At 45.7% G+C, this 16,212-nt stretch overlaps 1 protein-coding gene across 1 annotated transcript in view; it reads left to right on the top strand.

The window, feature by feature from the left end:
• LOC124736203 (beta-1,4-glucuronyltransferase 1-like) overlaps positions 1-16,212 on the top strand; it is a 129,550-nt gene that overhangs the window by 66,910 nt on the left and 46,428 nt on the right. Inside the window, exons 3-4 of the mRNA XM_047248572.1 lie at positions 4,239-4,513; positions 10,269-10,581. Coding sequence (XP_047104528.1) covers positions 4,239-4,513; positions 10,269-10,581 — 588 coding nt within the window. The remainder of the gene's footprint in view (positions 1-4,238; positions 4,514-10,268; positions 10,582-16,212) is intronic.

The raw sequence follows: 16,212 nt of genomic DNA, 5'->3' as shown, positions 1-16,212 counted from the left end.
AGTTTCTCCCTAAAAATTTGGGGAACAAGTGGGGCATTTCAGAAAACCTTAAAAGCTGTACCACATTCGTTTTATTGTTAGTTGGAACGAAGAGAAACTCTGTCGGCAGAGGAGTACTGCCCTCTTGTCTGAATATAAAACATAGTCTGGACTGTGGCGTACCGTGATCTGTACACCACGAACACCACAGATTGGAGGGCCCTCTCAACGGAGCAAGGCGCCATGCGTCAAAGGGCTGTGGCCTACTCGAAGACGAGTAAGGAGGACCTCATCCCATCTGCTTGGCTAGATTGAGGTGTGCCTTGGTCGCGGTGTGGACAGCAGCTTATTGTCCGTCTCTTCCAGCGATTCTTCTCATTATTTGAGACTCTGCCTCAATGGCGAGGTGGTGGCATGTAGGGGAATGGCACACTGAACTATCTGAAGATCGCGACAAGCCTCCTTGGGTACTGCATTCGCCATTTCGTTTCCCTTAATACCCATATGCCCCGGTACCCATCAGAAAGACACTTCTATCCCCAACCTTTACACGTGTAGAAGATAGACTTGGATATCCCGGATTACTTTATCTGTTGCGGGGAGTGAACAGCACTCGGGGCGTCGGAATTTAGCGGTCGCAACACATCTCATATGCTCCAGCGCTCCTAACATCGCGTATATTTCGGCATCAAACACATTGAATATTTGATGTAACCGGATCTTGAAGATACACTCAGGAAAAAAAAGAGCAGCCAATGGATTCCCCATGCTTAGGCCCATCCTGAATACAGCTATATAGTTGCGGCGGTCATTTAAAATGTCGTAAAATATTGTATTAAAAACAGATGCAGAAGTGTAGTCTCTCCAGTACCGCACTAAATCTAAAATTACTCTGACCTCTGCAGTAACTAGTGTTCTGAATATACCTAGGAAAACAGATTCGGGAGGTATGATGTCACAAACACTGAGAGGCGTGGTAAATTACCGCATCACGCATGACGTTTTAATTTATTACGTCTTTGCCACTAATTCTATTCACAACAAATTTCGTAGACAGTAGGCACATATACCACTGGCTATACCTGAAAAATTGTATCATTTTACAGCTCATAGTTCTCGAGATGCAATGTCATAAGCGTTAAGCTGCATGAAAATGAAACTTCAGGGTGAAATTCGCTAGACTTACAGGTGAAACATGTGTATAAATACACGTGAAATATGTTTCATGTATGAAATGTATTGACATGTGCGTATACATGCAAAGCCACGGCTAAAAACTCCCCCTAAACCCACGGCACGATTTCAGTCAGATTTGGTGCACATTTTAGTTAGAATCTGAAAAGAAATAATGTAGGAATAAGAACCATCAGGCTCGTCTTTGGAATGTGCGACAACATGGAGAGAGAAGGGAGGACAAGGAGATAGACGACGAGGGGGAAGGAGAACGAGGAGATGGACAGAGAACGGGAGGGGGACAAGAGCGAGGGGAAAGGAGCAGGAGGACAGAGAAAGAGAAAAGGAGGAGATGTGCAGAGGCACCGAGAAGAAGATACAGGCAGAAAGATGGGAGAGGAGGAGATAAACAAACTGAGGGCGACGAGGAAATACGGGGGCTGTTGAAAAAAATTCCGGAACACTAGTAACTTCGCGCCAATGGTGTGTTGGAGCGAAATGCTGTTGGCATCCCTGCACACGTCTGTGTCTAATATATAACTTCCGGATGTTTCAGTATTATATCTCTGTTAGTTACTGTACAGTGCTGTATTGAGCAGAACGTTGTGTCGCACAGTTTGCGAATTTCGACATGGCAGAGTCAGAGAAGCAACGCGTCTGCATTAAATTTTGCGTGAAACTCATGAAAACCTTTAGAGACACACCAAATGACGCAGAAAGCCTACAGTGATGAGTGCTTAAGTTGTACTCGGTGTTACGAATGGTTCACACATTTTAAAAATGGTCGGACGGATGTTAAACATGACTCTCGTTCACGACGCCCTTCGAGATTTACCGACGATGCTGACGTCAGGAAAGTCAAAGAAACTAAGCGTTCCAGTCTAAGACTGACTGTCCGAGACATTGCGGAGAATATAACATTTCGGGTGGATCATCTCATAAAATTCTGAGACAGTATCTTCGAATGCACTGTGTTGCCGCGAAGTTTGTCCCACCGCTCATGAGTCAAAATCATAAAGACCTTCGCCTCGCAATCTGTGAAGAGCATTTGAATCGCACAAATCAGATCGAGATGTTCCTTAAGAGAATCATAACTGGTGATGAGACGTGGGTCTACGGTATGATATTGAAACCAAGATTCAGTCTTCTTCACGATTTTCGAGAAAGATTCTCCAAGACCAAGAAAAGCTTGTGAGGTCAGGTCAAACGTCAAGGCCATACTGATAGTTTTCTTCGACCTGGAAGGATTAGTTCGTTATGAATTCGTGCCACAGGGACAAACTGTTAATCGATGATACTATCGGACTGTGTTGTGACGCCTGCGAGAAAATGTAAGAAGGAAACGGCCTGAAATGTGGCGAGACAGTTTATGGCTCTTGCATCAGGATTACGCACGGGTCCATTCATCCCTGTTGGTGAGTGACTATTGCACAAAAAAGAAATCACTGTGCTGCCTCTACCCCGTACTTTCCAGACCTCGCCCCTGAGGACTTTTTTCTATTTGCATAGTTGAAAACTCCGTTGAAAGAACGAAGATTTGCAACGATAGACGAGATTCAGCAAGAATCGTATCAAGGTTGCTTCCGTAAGTGGAAACGGCGTTGAGAGCGGTGTATCAATTACGGAGGAGAATATTTCGAAGGAGACCATGCACAATAAGTGAAAGGTAAGCGCAGAAAAATTTTGTGGGCAAATTTCCGGAATTTTTGGAGCCGACTTCGTACACAGAGAAAGGGAACAGGAGTAGATGGAAATAAAGAGGGAGAGGAGGAGATGGACACAGAAAGGAAAGGGGAGAAAATGAACAGGGAGAGAGGGTGGAGGAGATTAACAGAGAGAGGGGAGGAGGAGATGGAATTAGAGGGGTAGGAGGAGAAGGACAGAGGTGGAAGGAGCAGATGGACAGAGGAGAAGGACAGAAGTGGAAGGAGCAGATGGACAGAGGAGAAGGACAGTGGTGGAAGGAGCAGATGAACAGAGGAGGAGGAGCAAATGACAGAGGAGGAGGAGGAACGGGACAGAGAGAGGGGGAGTCAACTGACAAACAAATGGGGAGGAGGAGATGTAATTGGAGAGAGTAGGAGCAGATGAACAGAGGGGGAAGGAGTAGATTCACAGAGGAGGGGGAGCAGATTGACAGGGGGAAGGGGGAGGGGGAGAGGGACAGAGAGAGGGGGCAGAGGAGACGGATAGAGAGAGGATCAGGAGGAGACGGACAGAGAGATGGGCAGGGGGAAATGAACACACAGAAAGGGAAGTGGGAGATGGACATAGAGAGAGGGAAAGAGGAGGTGGATACAGAGAGAGGCAAAAAGAAGATTACACAGAGAGGGGGAAAGAGAAGGTGGACAGAGGAAGGAAGGAGGAGAAGATGGAGATTGGAATAAATAAATACCCGGACAACGCCGTGATTCTCATCTACAGTAGTTGGCCTATAATTTTTTTGCATCGCTGGGTATTCTGCGTCGCCACAACGACCTACCGATGGGGGCACATGCGTGTTTTCGCGTACATTCTGTAGAATCTCACAGGTATGCTTTTCCACTGTTCAGCAGTTTTAGCTAATGTCCAGTCCCTCGGTCACTTATTACAATATCTGTAATTTCGCCGTTCGTGCGATTATTGAAAAGATGAAGCGTACTGCAATCATCCACAGTGAAATAATTTCGGAAAACAGAGTTCAGTACATATACCTACTATCTGTGATCTTCCTACACGGTATACCCTGCTTTTAATGTCCTTCAAGTTCCTTGCCAACTGCATGCTTCCTTTGTGGCTCAAAAAAATGGTTCAAATGGCTCTGAGCACCATGGGACTTAACTTCTGAGGTCATCAGTCCCCTAGAACTTAGAACTACTTAAATCTAAGTAACCTAAGGACGTCACACACATCCATGCCCGAGCCAGGATTCAGACAGCGCGGTTCCAGACTGTAGCGCCTAGAACCGCTCGGCCACTCCGGCCGGCTCTTTGTGGCTCCAAATACTTCACAGACAGCACTACTCCCAAAGACAAGCAAACCAAAATCGTTGCTGTACTGTAGTTTCATCGTAGGTGAGTTTCCACTTGCTGTGGCCTTCGGAGCAGCCACCCAACGATACTGTTGTCGCGGCTGGGGACCAGCTGGAGGAAGTGGACTGCGGAGAGGACGACGAGCAGGTGCTGCAGCGGCTGCTGTGGCGCCAGGCGCACCCTGTGGGGGAGCAGCTGTCGTACCCGCAGAACCTGGCCAGGAACACGGCCAGGCTCGCCTGCCCCACGAAGCTCACGCTCTGCCCAGATGTTGACATGCTGCCAGGGCCCAGGATGGACCTCGCGGCTGGGCTAGCGGACCTCTTCAGAAGAGAGCCACCGTGCAAAAAGTACGTCAGCCGATACTGCGTTTCTTTAAAATAACTTTGTTATCGACGTTTCAGTGACATGCCTCTTCTGCAGAAACAAGTAGCAATGTATTCCCAAGCGACGTAGGCTCCAAGATGTGGGAGGGGGCCAGTCGAGGCAGGCCGCACAGAGTATTCATTTTTCGAGTGCGGGCAACTGTCGACAGCATGAACTCTTGGCACGTTGTGTACGAGCCGGTAATTTTGCTCCCCACCACAGATATCTGTCGGTCACAAAGTTACTTAAATTGGAGTACGGCGGCCGGCCGTTGTGGCCGAGCAGTTCTAGGCGCTTCAGCCTGGAACCGCGCGACCGCTACGGTCGCAGGTTCGGATCCTGCCTCGGACATGGATGTGTGTGATGTCCTTAGGTTAGTTACGTTTAAGTAGTTCTAAGTTCTAGGGGAATGATGACCTCAGATGTTAAGTCCCATAGTGCTCAGAGCCATTTGAACCATTTCGGAGTACAACGTGTGGTACACAGATGTGGACTTCCTCTGAATCTGGCTGACATGTTTTAATCAAGCAAGGCGAATAACACTCGTTCATCGTTTTCCTGTTGTGATGCCATTTCTCATGGTAGGCCATCACTTAGTGAAATTACAAACAAGCACAACGTCGTCGACTAATTAGGCGACAAACTAAAGGCTCAGTTAGACTGGCAGTACTGTCGCACACTCACTAAACAAAAATAGTCACCCACAGCAGACATAAGGCAACTAGAGTATAACATCGCCTTTTGTCTTGAAAACGGCGAGGAACTGAGTCAGAAAGATTCCTCAGGTATTCCATATCCAGCTCAAAGCACTCACTGATGATTATATCCTGTAGAGCAACCAGATTGCGGGGATGTCAATTCAGACGTTTCATCTGCTGTTCCAAACAATCCCAGAGATTTTCTAAAGAATTTATCAAGGCACTAGCGGTGTGGTAAGGTTCCTGAGTGTTAATCAAACCAGTAACGCCGGCCGGTGTGGCCGAGCGGTTCTAGGTGCTTCAGTCTGGAATCGCGCGACCACTACGGTCGCAGGTTCGAATCCTACTCGGGCATGCATGTGTGTGATGTCCTTAGGTTAGTTAGGTTTAAGTAGTTCTAAGTTCTAGGGGACTGCTGACGTCAGATGTAGAGTCCCCTAGTGCTCAGAGCCACTTGAACCATTTTTTGAAGCCAGGAGCATATGGGACAGCTCTGAGAACACGGCGGTTATCTTGGAAGATGGAAGTGTCCACAGAATACCTGCCATGAAATCTAGAAGGAAAGACAACATTTATTTATCAATAATTTTGAAATAAGCATCCCAGTTCATGTTCCATTGAAAGCGAATGAGCGGGCAAAAGTCATGGCATAAAGAACATCCCCCAATACCTTGCAGAACCATCTCTGGCTTGATGTAAACTCTATCACACTGTAGGTTAGGCTCCTCAATGGGCCATCGCACCACCCTGCGTCATTTGAAAAGAGGCAACATCGTAACTCGTCAGACCACTTTAGAAACCCGTCATCTAAAGCCCAGTTAGTGTATTGCTTGGCTATAGAAGACGACCGGTTTGACACGCTGCTGAAAGTAATAGCGTTTTCCGAGGTACTTCACTCCAGATGTATATTTCATGTAGTTTGCTAGGAAAATGCTTGAGTTGCCGCTGCATTCACAGACAGCAGCAATTCCCGTCTGGCTTGTAATCGATTGTCATTGACAAGACCAGACACTCATCTCCAATCCCAGCTGGTTAGGATTTTTTTACGACTATTGTTCTTAAGCCACGTTATGTGACTGTGTGGCACACCATTCCTTTAAGATACCATGGACATTTCGCATTGATAAATCGGGAAAAATTATTCACGGTGCTTCTAAAGACAACAGCTCCATTACGCCATTCAGTTTCACATCATGTCGTCCCATCTTAATAGACTGGTTGCAGACACACCACTTCACTCCACTGAGGGCCGAACCGCACAATAACCCTGGGTTCGGTGTGGGGCGGTGGTGGGGAGAGTGGACTGCTGTAGCCTGTTGTGGGGTTGTGAACACTGCGGGCTATGGCGGGAAGAAGCCTCTCCGTCGTTTCTAGGTCCCCAGATCCACACACTACAATACTTCCGCTTTTGTAATATTAGTATTTAAACTTGCTGTATCAGTCTCCCGCCTTTGTTGTTAAAGTCTATCAACTCGCGAGACGAAGAGTACAATGACATTCAAAAATGTAGGCGTTTCAAATATATTCCGTTCATACTTGTTGCTTCTTTCTCCAGTTTAAAGGTCTCAAAACTTCCTTTTACAGATGCTGAGAATAGTTTTGATGGTACGGAATCTCCTTTCCTGATCATCATTTAAATCTTAATTTGTCAGTATTGTGATGAAGTCTAATCGGAGCTGTAGTATTCCGATATACATTGTTGGATATAATAAGGTAGGCTGAAACAATAACTTGTTTCTCACAGGCCGTTAACATAGATTTAATTCAAAACTAAACAAAAAAATTACAGAATCTTTAAATCCGAGACCCGGTGGTGATTCATTCAGTTGCTCCGTTCTGTGATTTCGTTCACGTCTTGCAAACGGTCAATTGTGCTATAGACGCTTCTAATGGCAGATTGCTTCTGTGTTTGATTAAAAACCAATGTTATTTCCTATGCAGTTGGCATGACAATGATTTTAGCGAATGTCTTGCCATTACAGAGAGGAGGCTAAAGAATGTATAGATTTTTCTGTTTTGTTTGTTCCCGTTGTTGTGAAATACCTCAGCACAGTCATTAAGTTCTGACACTGGGCGCATAGCGGCGATGTGATGCACTACAACACATAGGTGGCGCTCTGGTATGCCAGTTAGTCTGAGGAGAAGGAGGAGATCATTGTTTAACGTCCTGTCGACAACGAGACCAATACAGACGGAGCACAAGCTCGGATTAGGCTACAATTGGGAAGGAAATCGGCCATGCAATTTCAAAGGTACCATCGCAGTATTTGCCTGAAGCAATTTAGGGAAGTCACGGAAAACCTGGATTAGGATCGCCAGCGTAAGTTTGAACCGTCGTGCTCCAGAATGCTAGTCCAGTATCGGTTAGTCTCTCATGTCAGCAAGGGATAGTTGAGTGCATCCACTATTGGCAGAAATATGGTTGTTGTTAGTGATTTGACTCCGCGCATCGGAACTCGAGTATGTCGGAATTGGAAAAAAGTACAAACAGCAAATTCTGCGAGGAACTAGGCAAACTCGCTATCGAAGTGATGCATTAAGCTGACGGTGACTCAATGATTGAGATGTAGTCTTGTATTTAAGTGGCACCGACGCTTTTTGCAAAGGACACACAGTCTGGAACATGATGTGCCGTACTGGTCGGCCACAAACGATTTGGACTGAACGCAACATTGAAGAAGTTGCAATGTTGGCGCGCGCCAATCTCTCCCAATCGGTAGACGATTTCGCAGCAGCAGTAGGTTTCAGCCACAGTGCGAGCTACAAAAATTCTGACTAATGACCGAAACATGTCGCAGGTTCCCAAGCACTGTGAGCATCCCGAAGCAAGACCGTCGCAATGACAGCATGACGATATTTGGCGTCATGTTCAGTAGTACTGGTGATGAACCGACTGGATAATAAGCGGAGACGAAACAAGGTGTTTCCTGAGCGATCCGCAACTGAGCCGACAAGCGACCTTCTGGAAAACGCCAGCATCGCCACGGCACAAGGAACCGCAACAAGACAGGTCAAGAGGAGAGGTGATACTTAAATTCTTTTTTGATTCAAACGGAATTTTTCAAATGGAATGCATCCAAGACGGTGCAGCGGTAAACAAAACCCGCTACAAAATCTCGGCCGCTTGAGCGTCGTTAGTCTTGAGCTTCGGTATGGGAACAACTGGCTGTTGCTACACAACGGCTTTGAACATCGTTCTGTCCTCGTCCAAGAGGCCCTTAGAAGGCAACAGATCACCCTTTTACTATACCCTCCGTGCTCACCAGATCTCGCACCGTGTGTTTTCTTTTTTTCCTTCTCTTTCCTCCTATGGGAGCTCTCCTGCACTCCTACGGGGGCCTGGATTTCATTAGGTCGAACAGATCATGACTGCCACAAGAGAAGCCACACGGGACCTTCCTGATAACATGGTTGAACGATGCTTCCAGCACTATAGTGACGTTGGCAAACGTTCATAGCAGCCAACCGCGATTATTTTGAGGTAAAATGTGGATCTGTTTCATTTCAAGCCGTAGCTGCACGGCCAGAAGGCCAAAAGCGAATAAAAAATGGTATATTATGTTAGGCGGCATCTTGTGACGCGTCCTTGTTCTTGTGGGTACCTACTCTGGCGGCGTCAATTTCAGAAGTTAACGACTGTAGCACTATAGCGTTTACGCCACTGTTCCGACTTCGGAGACTAAATCCCCCCCGCCCCCTGGACATTCTATAAATAATTTTGTAACTTCTGTTTGTATTAATTTGTCTTTCATCTTTCAATATTTTCATTGAAACACTATCATTCCAGGCGCCTCTTCTTTCTTGATACCTCGAAGGCCTTTATACACTTGATCTGGCATTACTTTTGTAATGTCATTAGTTTCATAATTCACTACCTCTATTTCCGATTCATCCCTTGGACTGTACAAACACTTGAAGAAATCTTGGAACGCTGTACAATTATCTCTCCTGCCTAAGTGATGAAATGTGATGTCTACTCTACAACAGTCCCTGTTTCGTCTTATTGTCTTATTACAACGACGATTGTGATGGACAGCGATCACGTAGCCTTCTCTCCAAAGTTGGCCACAGAGGCTCAATAATATTGAGGTCTAATGACTCAATGCGAGTGCGACATTGAATTCCGCAGTGACTTTTGCACTTGTCGTTCTCTTATTTTTCGTCATAATACTTTTCAATGACCGACTGTCACGATCATTCTTGACACACTTTTATCGGTGTTGTGACTTAGTGGATGATGTTTTTCCGCTTTCCCTATATTGTTGTTGTTGTTGTGGTCTTCAGTCCTGAGACTGGTTTGATGCAGCTCTCCATGCTAGTCTATCCCGTGCAAGCTTCTTCATCTCCCAGTACCTACTGCAGCCTACATCCTTCTGAACTGCTTAGTGTATTCATCTCTTGGTGTCCCTCTACGATTTTTACCCTCCACCCTGCCCTCCAATACTAAATTGGTGATCCCTCAATGTCTCAGAACATGTCCTACCAACCGATCCCTTCTTCTTTCCCTATATGCGATACAAATCTTTGATATGGTGCCTGTTGAAACACCAAACACACTAGTTACCTTGGTTTTGGAAGCACCAACAATCTGCCTGTGTTCGATTACACTTAATTCCGACGTAATGCACTCACAACTACACAGAACACTGTACTGAGCATGACCGACACATTGCGATAAGTATCAAATAGGTTCAGATGGCTCTGAGCACTATGGGACTTAACATCTGAGGACATCAGTCCCATAGAACTTAGAACTACTTAAACCTAACTAACCTAAGGACATCACGCACATCCATGTCCGAGGCAGGATTCGAACCTGCGACCGTAGCGGTCGCGTGGTTCCAGACTGAAGCGCCTAGAACCACTCGGCCACTCCGGCCGGCGCGACAGGTTTCGTTTGTGGTCAAATAAAGCAGCACAACCTGCAGGCTCGGCTAGCTTCAGCAGCTATGTTCAGGCATGCATTTCTTGGATGTTTCCATACCTTTGTCCAACCGCTGTAAGTCTACGGTAAGTACAGCGTTATTCGTCTGCGTTGCAGGTGCGCGTACATCTTGCCGGTGTTCGAGCTGGACGCGAGACTGGCTGGCCCACCGAAGGACAAGTGGGAGCTGCAACAGCTGGTGGAGGACAGGCTGGCCCGTCCTTTCCACTGGGAAATCTTCAAGGACAACCAGAAGTCCCTGGATCCGACTCGCTGGCTGCAGCACGCTAACGCCTCTTCGACGCAGTTGTCCGTGGCCTACAGCGTCAAGTACGGATGGGCCTTTGAGCCGGTATATGTGGCAGCCAGCGGAGAGCTGCCCCTGTTTGACGAGAGCTTCGTAGGGTACGGCTTTACAAGAAACACGCAAGTACGAAACATAACCTACTATTTCCTCCTGTAATGACGTATAGACAGTCACATGTAATATTAGATAATTTCATCCGTCATCCCTAAATTTATTTCTCTTTCTGCAGTAGAGGTCACTTTCTCTATATCCGATTTACAAGAGACTTGCTGAGAAACCCATCATTGCGTGGGTATTGTCAATTTTCTATTAGAAATGAAAACATAAAATGTCCTGTGTTTGTAGTGAAAAATAGCAAAAATTTCATTTCCATATATTCGTGAAAATACCTCTGAAATTATCAAACAGTCGTACAAAATTATACGCACAATGGACAAATGTGTAAGTACAGTATCCAGATTAAGAACGCGATTCTGTAAACATCTGTACTGCAATGGCTCCTCACTGCTCTACAGACGTCAATCGTTTTCGTCTACGGCCATTTGAGCTTCGCATTTTTTTAATTGACTTTCGGGACGTACCCACACACCCATGTCAACAGTGGAATGTCATTTAAGACGATATGAACGTAAGGACAACACAACACCCAGTCCCCGAGTGGAGTTGCGAGTCTTCCCCGTTGACAACACGCTGGGCGAATCACATGGTCACGGGTTCGATTCCCGACCGGGTTGGAGATTTTCTCTGCCCGGCGACTGAGTGTTTGTGTTGTCCTCATTATTTCATCATCATAATCATTCATGACAGTGGTTAGATTGGATTGTGAAAAATTGGACTGTGTAAGAACTGGGACTTTGTATGGACGCTGATGACCACGCAGTTGACCGCTCCATAAACCAGACATCATCATCATCATCATCACGTTGGGCGACTTGCGTGTCGAAGATGTTGATGAAATGAAGATAAGAACAACACCCAGTCCTCGAGTGGAGAAACCTCCGACCCGGCTGGGAACTGAACCTGGGCTCACTGCACGGAACTCAGAGCGCTGACCACTCAGCCAAGGGGGCAGACTATTGTAGGAGTGTCTCAGTAGCAAAGACAAAATCTATTAAAACTTCATGCTTGATGCGGCATTTTTTCAAGTGCCTCAGTGTTTGTGACGTCATATCTCTTGAACTATGTGTCGTACAATGACATATTTGCGTAGGTGCATTCAGCGGCTTATGTAAATACTGTCTGCAAAATGTATTGCGAATATAATTAGAAGCAAAGAAGTTATAAATTTAAACGTCATGCACAATGCGGCAGTTTTTCGCACATCACATTGTCAAAAAAATGGCTCTGAGCACTATGGGACTCAACTGCTGAGGTCATTAGTCTCCTAGAACTTAGAACTAGTTAAACCTAACTAACCTAAGGACATCACAAACATCCATGCCCGAGGCAGGATTCGAACCTGCGACCGTAGCGGTCTTGCGGTTCCAGACTGCAGCGCCTTTAACCGCACGGCCACTTCGGCCGGCATCACATTGTCTATTGAGTCATATTTCCTGAACTATATGTGATATACTTTTGTAGGTGTATTTAGCGTCACACGTGGATACTGCCTGCGAAATTGGTTGAGAACACAGAAGTAATACATTTAAATGGCAATGCAAGATGCGCCAGTTTCTCATGACCTCATCGTTTAAGATGTCATAGCTCTTGAATTATGGAAAGTAGGTGGTTCTCATCCCCACAGCAATTGTTGCCTGATAGTAAGGGATATGTGTACCAACATTAGTTGAAATCGGTCGAGTTGTTTAGAAGGAGATGTGGAACATGTAGTGTTGGCAGAAGAGCCAACACTGTTTTTCTAGAGGAGGCCGAAATGCACGCGTTTAATTACACACTGACTGGCGTGAGGTCTGGAACAGGACAATGAGAATTGCAAATAAAATATGTAGTTGATATAATACTTAACTTTAATCCACAATTGTAGAACATCTCTCGTTACGGTACATGCTTCATAATATTAATTATCAATTGAATACGGCGCCTTGCTAGGTCGTAGCAAATGTAGCTGAAGGCTATGCTAAATATCGTCTCGGCAAATGAGAGCGTAGTTGTCAGTGAACCATTGCTATGAACGTCGGCTGTACAACTGGGGCGAGTGCTAGTAAGTCTCGCTAGACCTGCCGTGTGGTGGCGCTCTGTCTGCTGTCACTGACAGTGGCGACACGCGGGTCCGACGTATACTAATGGACCGCGGCCGATTTAAAGGCTACCACCTAGCAAGTGTGGTGTCTGGCGGTGACACCACAGAACACACACACACACACACACACACACACACACACACACACACACATTTTGATCATATGTATGGATTTAAAGGCTGTAAGTTCTCTCCTAGTGAACTGTTATCACAGTTCAATTAATTTTCGGCAGTTGTACTGTTAAATTAGTAGAAAAACTCACAATGGATGGTCGTAGTTCCTTCTAACAATAAAAATATCCCATATCCAATAACACAATAGTTAAGATCACTATTATGGGGATACACTATTAATGACTGGAAAAATATTGAATAACAACATTTCAACTAAAGTTTCATGAAACTTTTCGAATTTACGAGAACGTACTGAAATGTAATGCCACCAAATTTTTTATTCTATTCTCAAGATCGGTTGAGGTATTGCATGTCATTCACATTACTCGGTCGACTTCGCCGCTCCGCTGGCGCAAGTTGCAACCCTCTCCCGCTAGAGGGCTCCGAATTGTAGAAGTATGTCGGTACACTGCAAAACCCTCAGAAAACTGAAAGCACGAATTCCAAGTGTCCGTCCACACATGGAGCACCCTCTCAGCATGATAATGCCAGCCCACACACGAGGGCTGCGACGTCTGCAACGATCGACGCCTTGCGTTCACTGTCATCTGTGATCCTCCATACAGTCCTGACTTGGCCCTATCCGACTTTCATCTGTTTCCAAAACTTAAAGAACACCATCGTGGACCTCATTTAGATAGTGATGAAGCAGTGCAAGTACAGGTCAGGTTGTGGCTCCATCAACAAACGTTCTATCGTGACCGTATTGACAAACTGGCCTGTCGTTGGGAGAAATACACTATGTGATCAAAAATATCCAGATACCTGGCTGAAAATGACTTACAAATTCGTGGCGCCCTCTATCGGTAAAGCTGGAATTCAATATGGTGTTGGCCCACCCTTAGCCTTGATGACAGCTTCCACTCTCGCAGGCATACGTTCAATCAGGTGCTGGAAGGTTTCTTGGGGAATGGCAGCTCATTCTTCGCAGAGTGCTGCACTGAGGGGAGGTATCGATGTCGGTCGGTCAGGCCTGGCACGAAGTCGGCGTTCCAAAACATCCCAAAGGTGTTCTACAGGATTCAGGTCAGGACTCTGCGCAGGGCAGTCCATTACATGGACATTACTGTCGTGTAACCACTCCGTCACAGGCCGTGCATTATGAACAGGTGTGCGATGGTGTTGAAAGATGCAGTCGCCATCCCGGAAATGCTCTTCAACAGTGGGAAGCAAGAAAGTGATTAAAACATCAATGTAGGTCTGTGCTGTGATAGTGCCACTCAAAACAATAAGGGGTTCAAATCCCCTCCATGAAAAAAGCGACCAGACCATAACACCACGACCACCTCCGAATTTTACTGTTGGCACTACACACGCTGGCAGGTGACGTTCACCGGGCATTCACCATACCCACACCCTACCATCGGATCGCCACATTGTGCACCGTGATTCGTCACTCCACTGTTCAATCGTCCAATGTTTACGCTCCTTACACCAAGCGAGACGTCATTTGGCGTTTACCGGCGTGATGTGTGGCTTATGAGCAGCCGCTCGACCATGGTTCAAAACTGGTTCAAATGGCTCTGAGCATTATGGAATTCCTGTGTGATGGTCTGGATAGATGTCTGCCTATTACACATTACGATCCTCTTCAACTGTCGGCGGTTTCTGTCAGTCAACAGACGAGGTCGTCCTGTACGCTTTCGTCCTCTACGTGTCCCTTCACGTTTCCACTTCGCTATCACATCGGAAACAGTCAACCTAGGGATGTTTAGGTGTTTGGAAATCTCGAGTACAGAAGTATGACACAAGTGAACCTAATCATCTGATTACGTTCGAAGTCCGTGAGTTCCGCGGAGCGCCCCATTCTGCTCTCTCACGATGTCTAAAGACTTCTGAGGTCGCTGATATGGAGTATCTGGCAACAGGTGACAGTACAATGCGCCTAATACGAAAACGTATGCTTTTGGGGGTGTCCGGATACAGTTCATCATGTAGTGTATGTTCATCACCTGGGTGACTATGTTGAGAAATAAAGATGTAGACATGAAGAATAAAGATGCAGAATGTTAATAAAATTTGTTTTATTTAAAAAGCTTTACTAGTTGTCACATAACAAATTCGAAAAATTTATTTTTCAGCACGCCCTCGTATTATCAAATATTAGTCGTTGTGATTTTTAGCTCTTACACACACACACACACACACACACACACACACACACACACACACACCACACACCACACTGTTGAAATCTCAGTTCTACAATGTATAGTGTAAGCCCATTACTAGCGATTCTTCGTTTTCTTATGGCAATCCATCCGAGATACATTTTGCGTGAATCACTCACGATATCATTTCGTCTCTCCCCTGTTATTAATTGTTTTATATCCCCTTTCATATCCTTAACGAGACCAAGAGCCGCTAAAAGCCACCCACTGTTTACAAAATATTTAAAACATGTAAATATTGGTGGCTGGTGCTTCAGTGCGACAGCTTTTGACATACAGCATGGACTCTTCCGTAGCTGCGAGCTTGCTATTCACCGCAACGATTCTTATCATCTCCATCTTCTGCTGAATGCCAATGAGGTTAACAACTTGCTGGTGTGAATATTGGGAAAAGTTGATTCCAAACTATTTATTCACAGACTGGAGCGGTTACCTCAACTTCAGAAAACTGACTAACGGAAGCACCTTGGGACCTCTGCGCTCAGTCACGAAGATTGAAACATTCATAGAATAACCGAAGGCAAAATTCATGCTTTTGTAGTAAACACCAGTTCGTCAAAACTCTCTCATGAATCGCAGCGAAAAGAAGCACAAAACTTAATCGGGGTCACGATACATTAGGTAAATAGTGACCGGATAAAGAACAAAATCGGTCCCATCTGAATCTAGCTAAGCGATAGCAAAGTTTTCACTCGCGAGAACTACGTAATGCTTCTGACAAATGACTAAAATTAACAGAAAATTTCTAAAGCGGCAAAACTGAAGTAACTTCCCACTGTAATCACCTTCCAAATGCGTACACAGGCGGCAAGTCATGCTCATCGCACACCAGCACAGCGATTTACTAACCGTTCACGGCAGATTAGCCTCGCTTCCGTGCACAAAGACAGAAAAACTTGGAGGGGGCGAACTGACCATTCGACAAGACCAATTTTTCAAAGGTACCAGGCGTTTCCTCCAATCACAAGGTAGGAGAAACAACACCTGGTTCCTTTTCTCAAAATTTTCCATAGGTTTAACTCCTAAAATTAGAGCAAATGCTTGTCTTGCACGTGGGTCTGAGGGAATCAGTCGCAAGACCGTGCGTTATGAAAGCCCGGAAAGATAAATGCCGCATCAGACTTGCACCTCGAGCCAGCTTCGAAAAATGAAATTCAACGGCCGTTCCAAGGCGATGTAAAAGGCCGAACCAAGGAATTCCACATGAAT

The sequence above is a fragment of the Schistocerca piceifrons genome, chromosome 1 (assembly GCF_021461385.2).
Source record: "Schistocerca piceifrons isolate TAMUIC-IGC-003096 chromosome 1, iqSchPice1.1, whole genome shotgun sequence".
In the NCBI taxonomy this organism is placed as follows: domain Eukaryota; kingdom Metazoa; phylum Arthropoda; class Insecta; order Orthoptera; family Acrididae; genus Schistocerca; species Schistocerca piceifrons.
The sequence above is the reverse complement of the archived record's forward strand: the minus strand, read 5'-3'. Positions and strand labels throughout refer to the sequence as shown.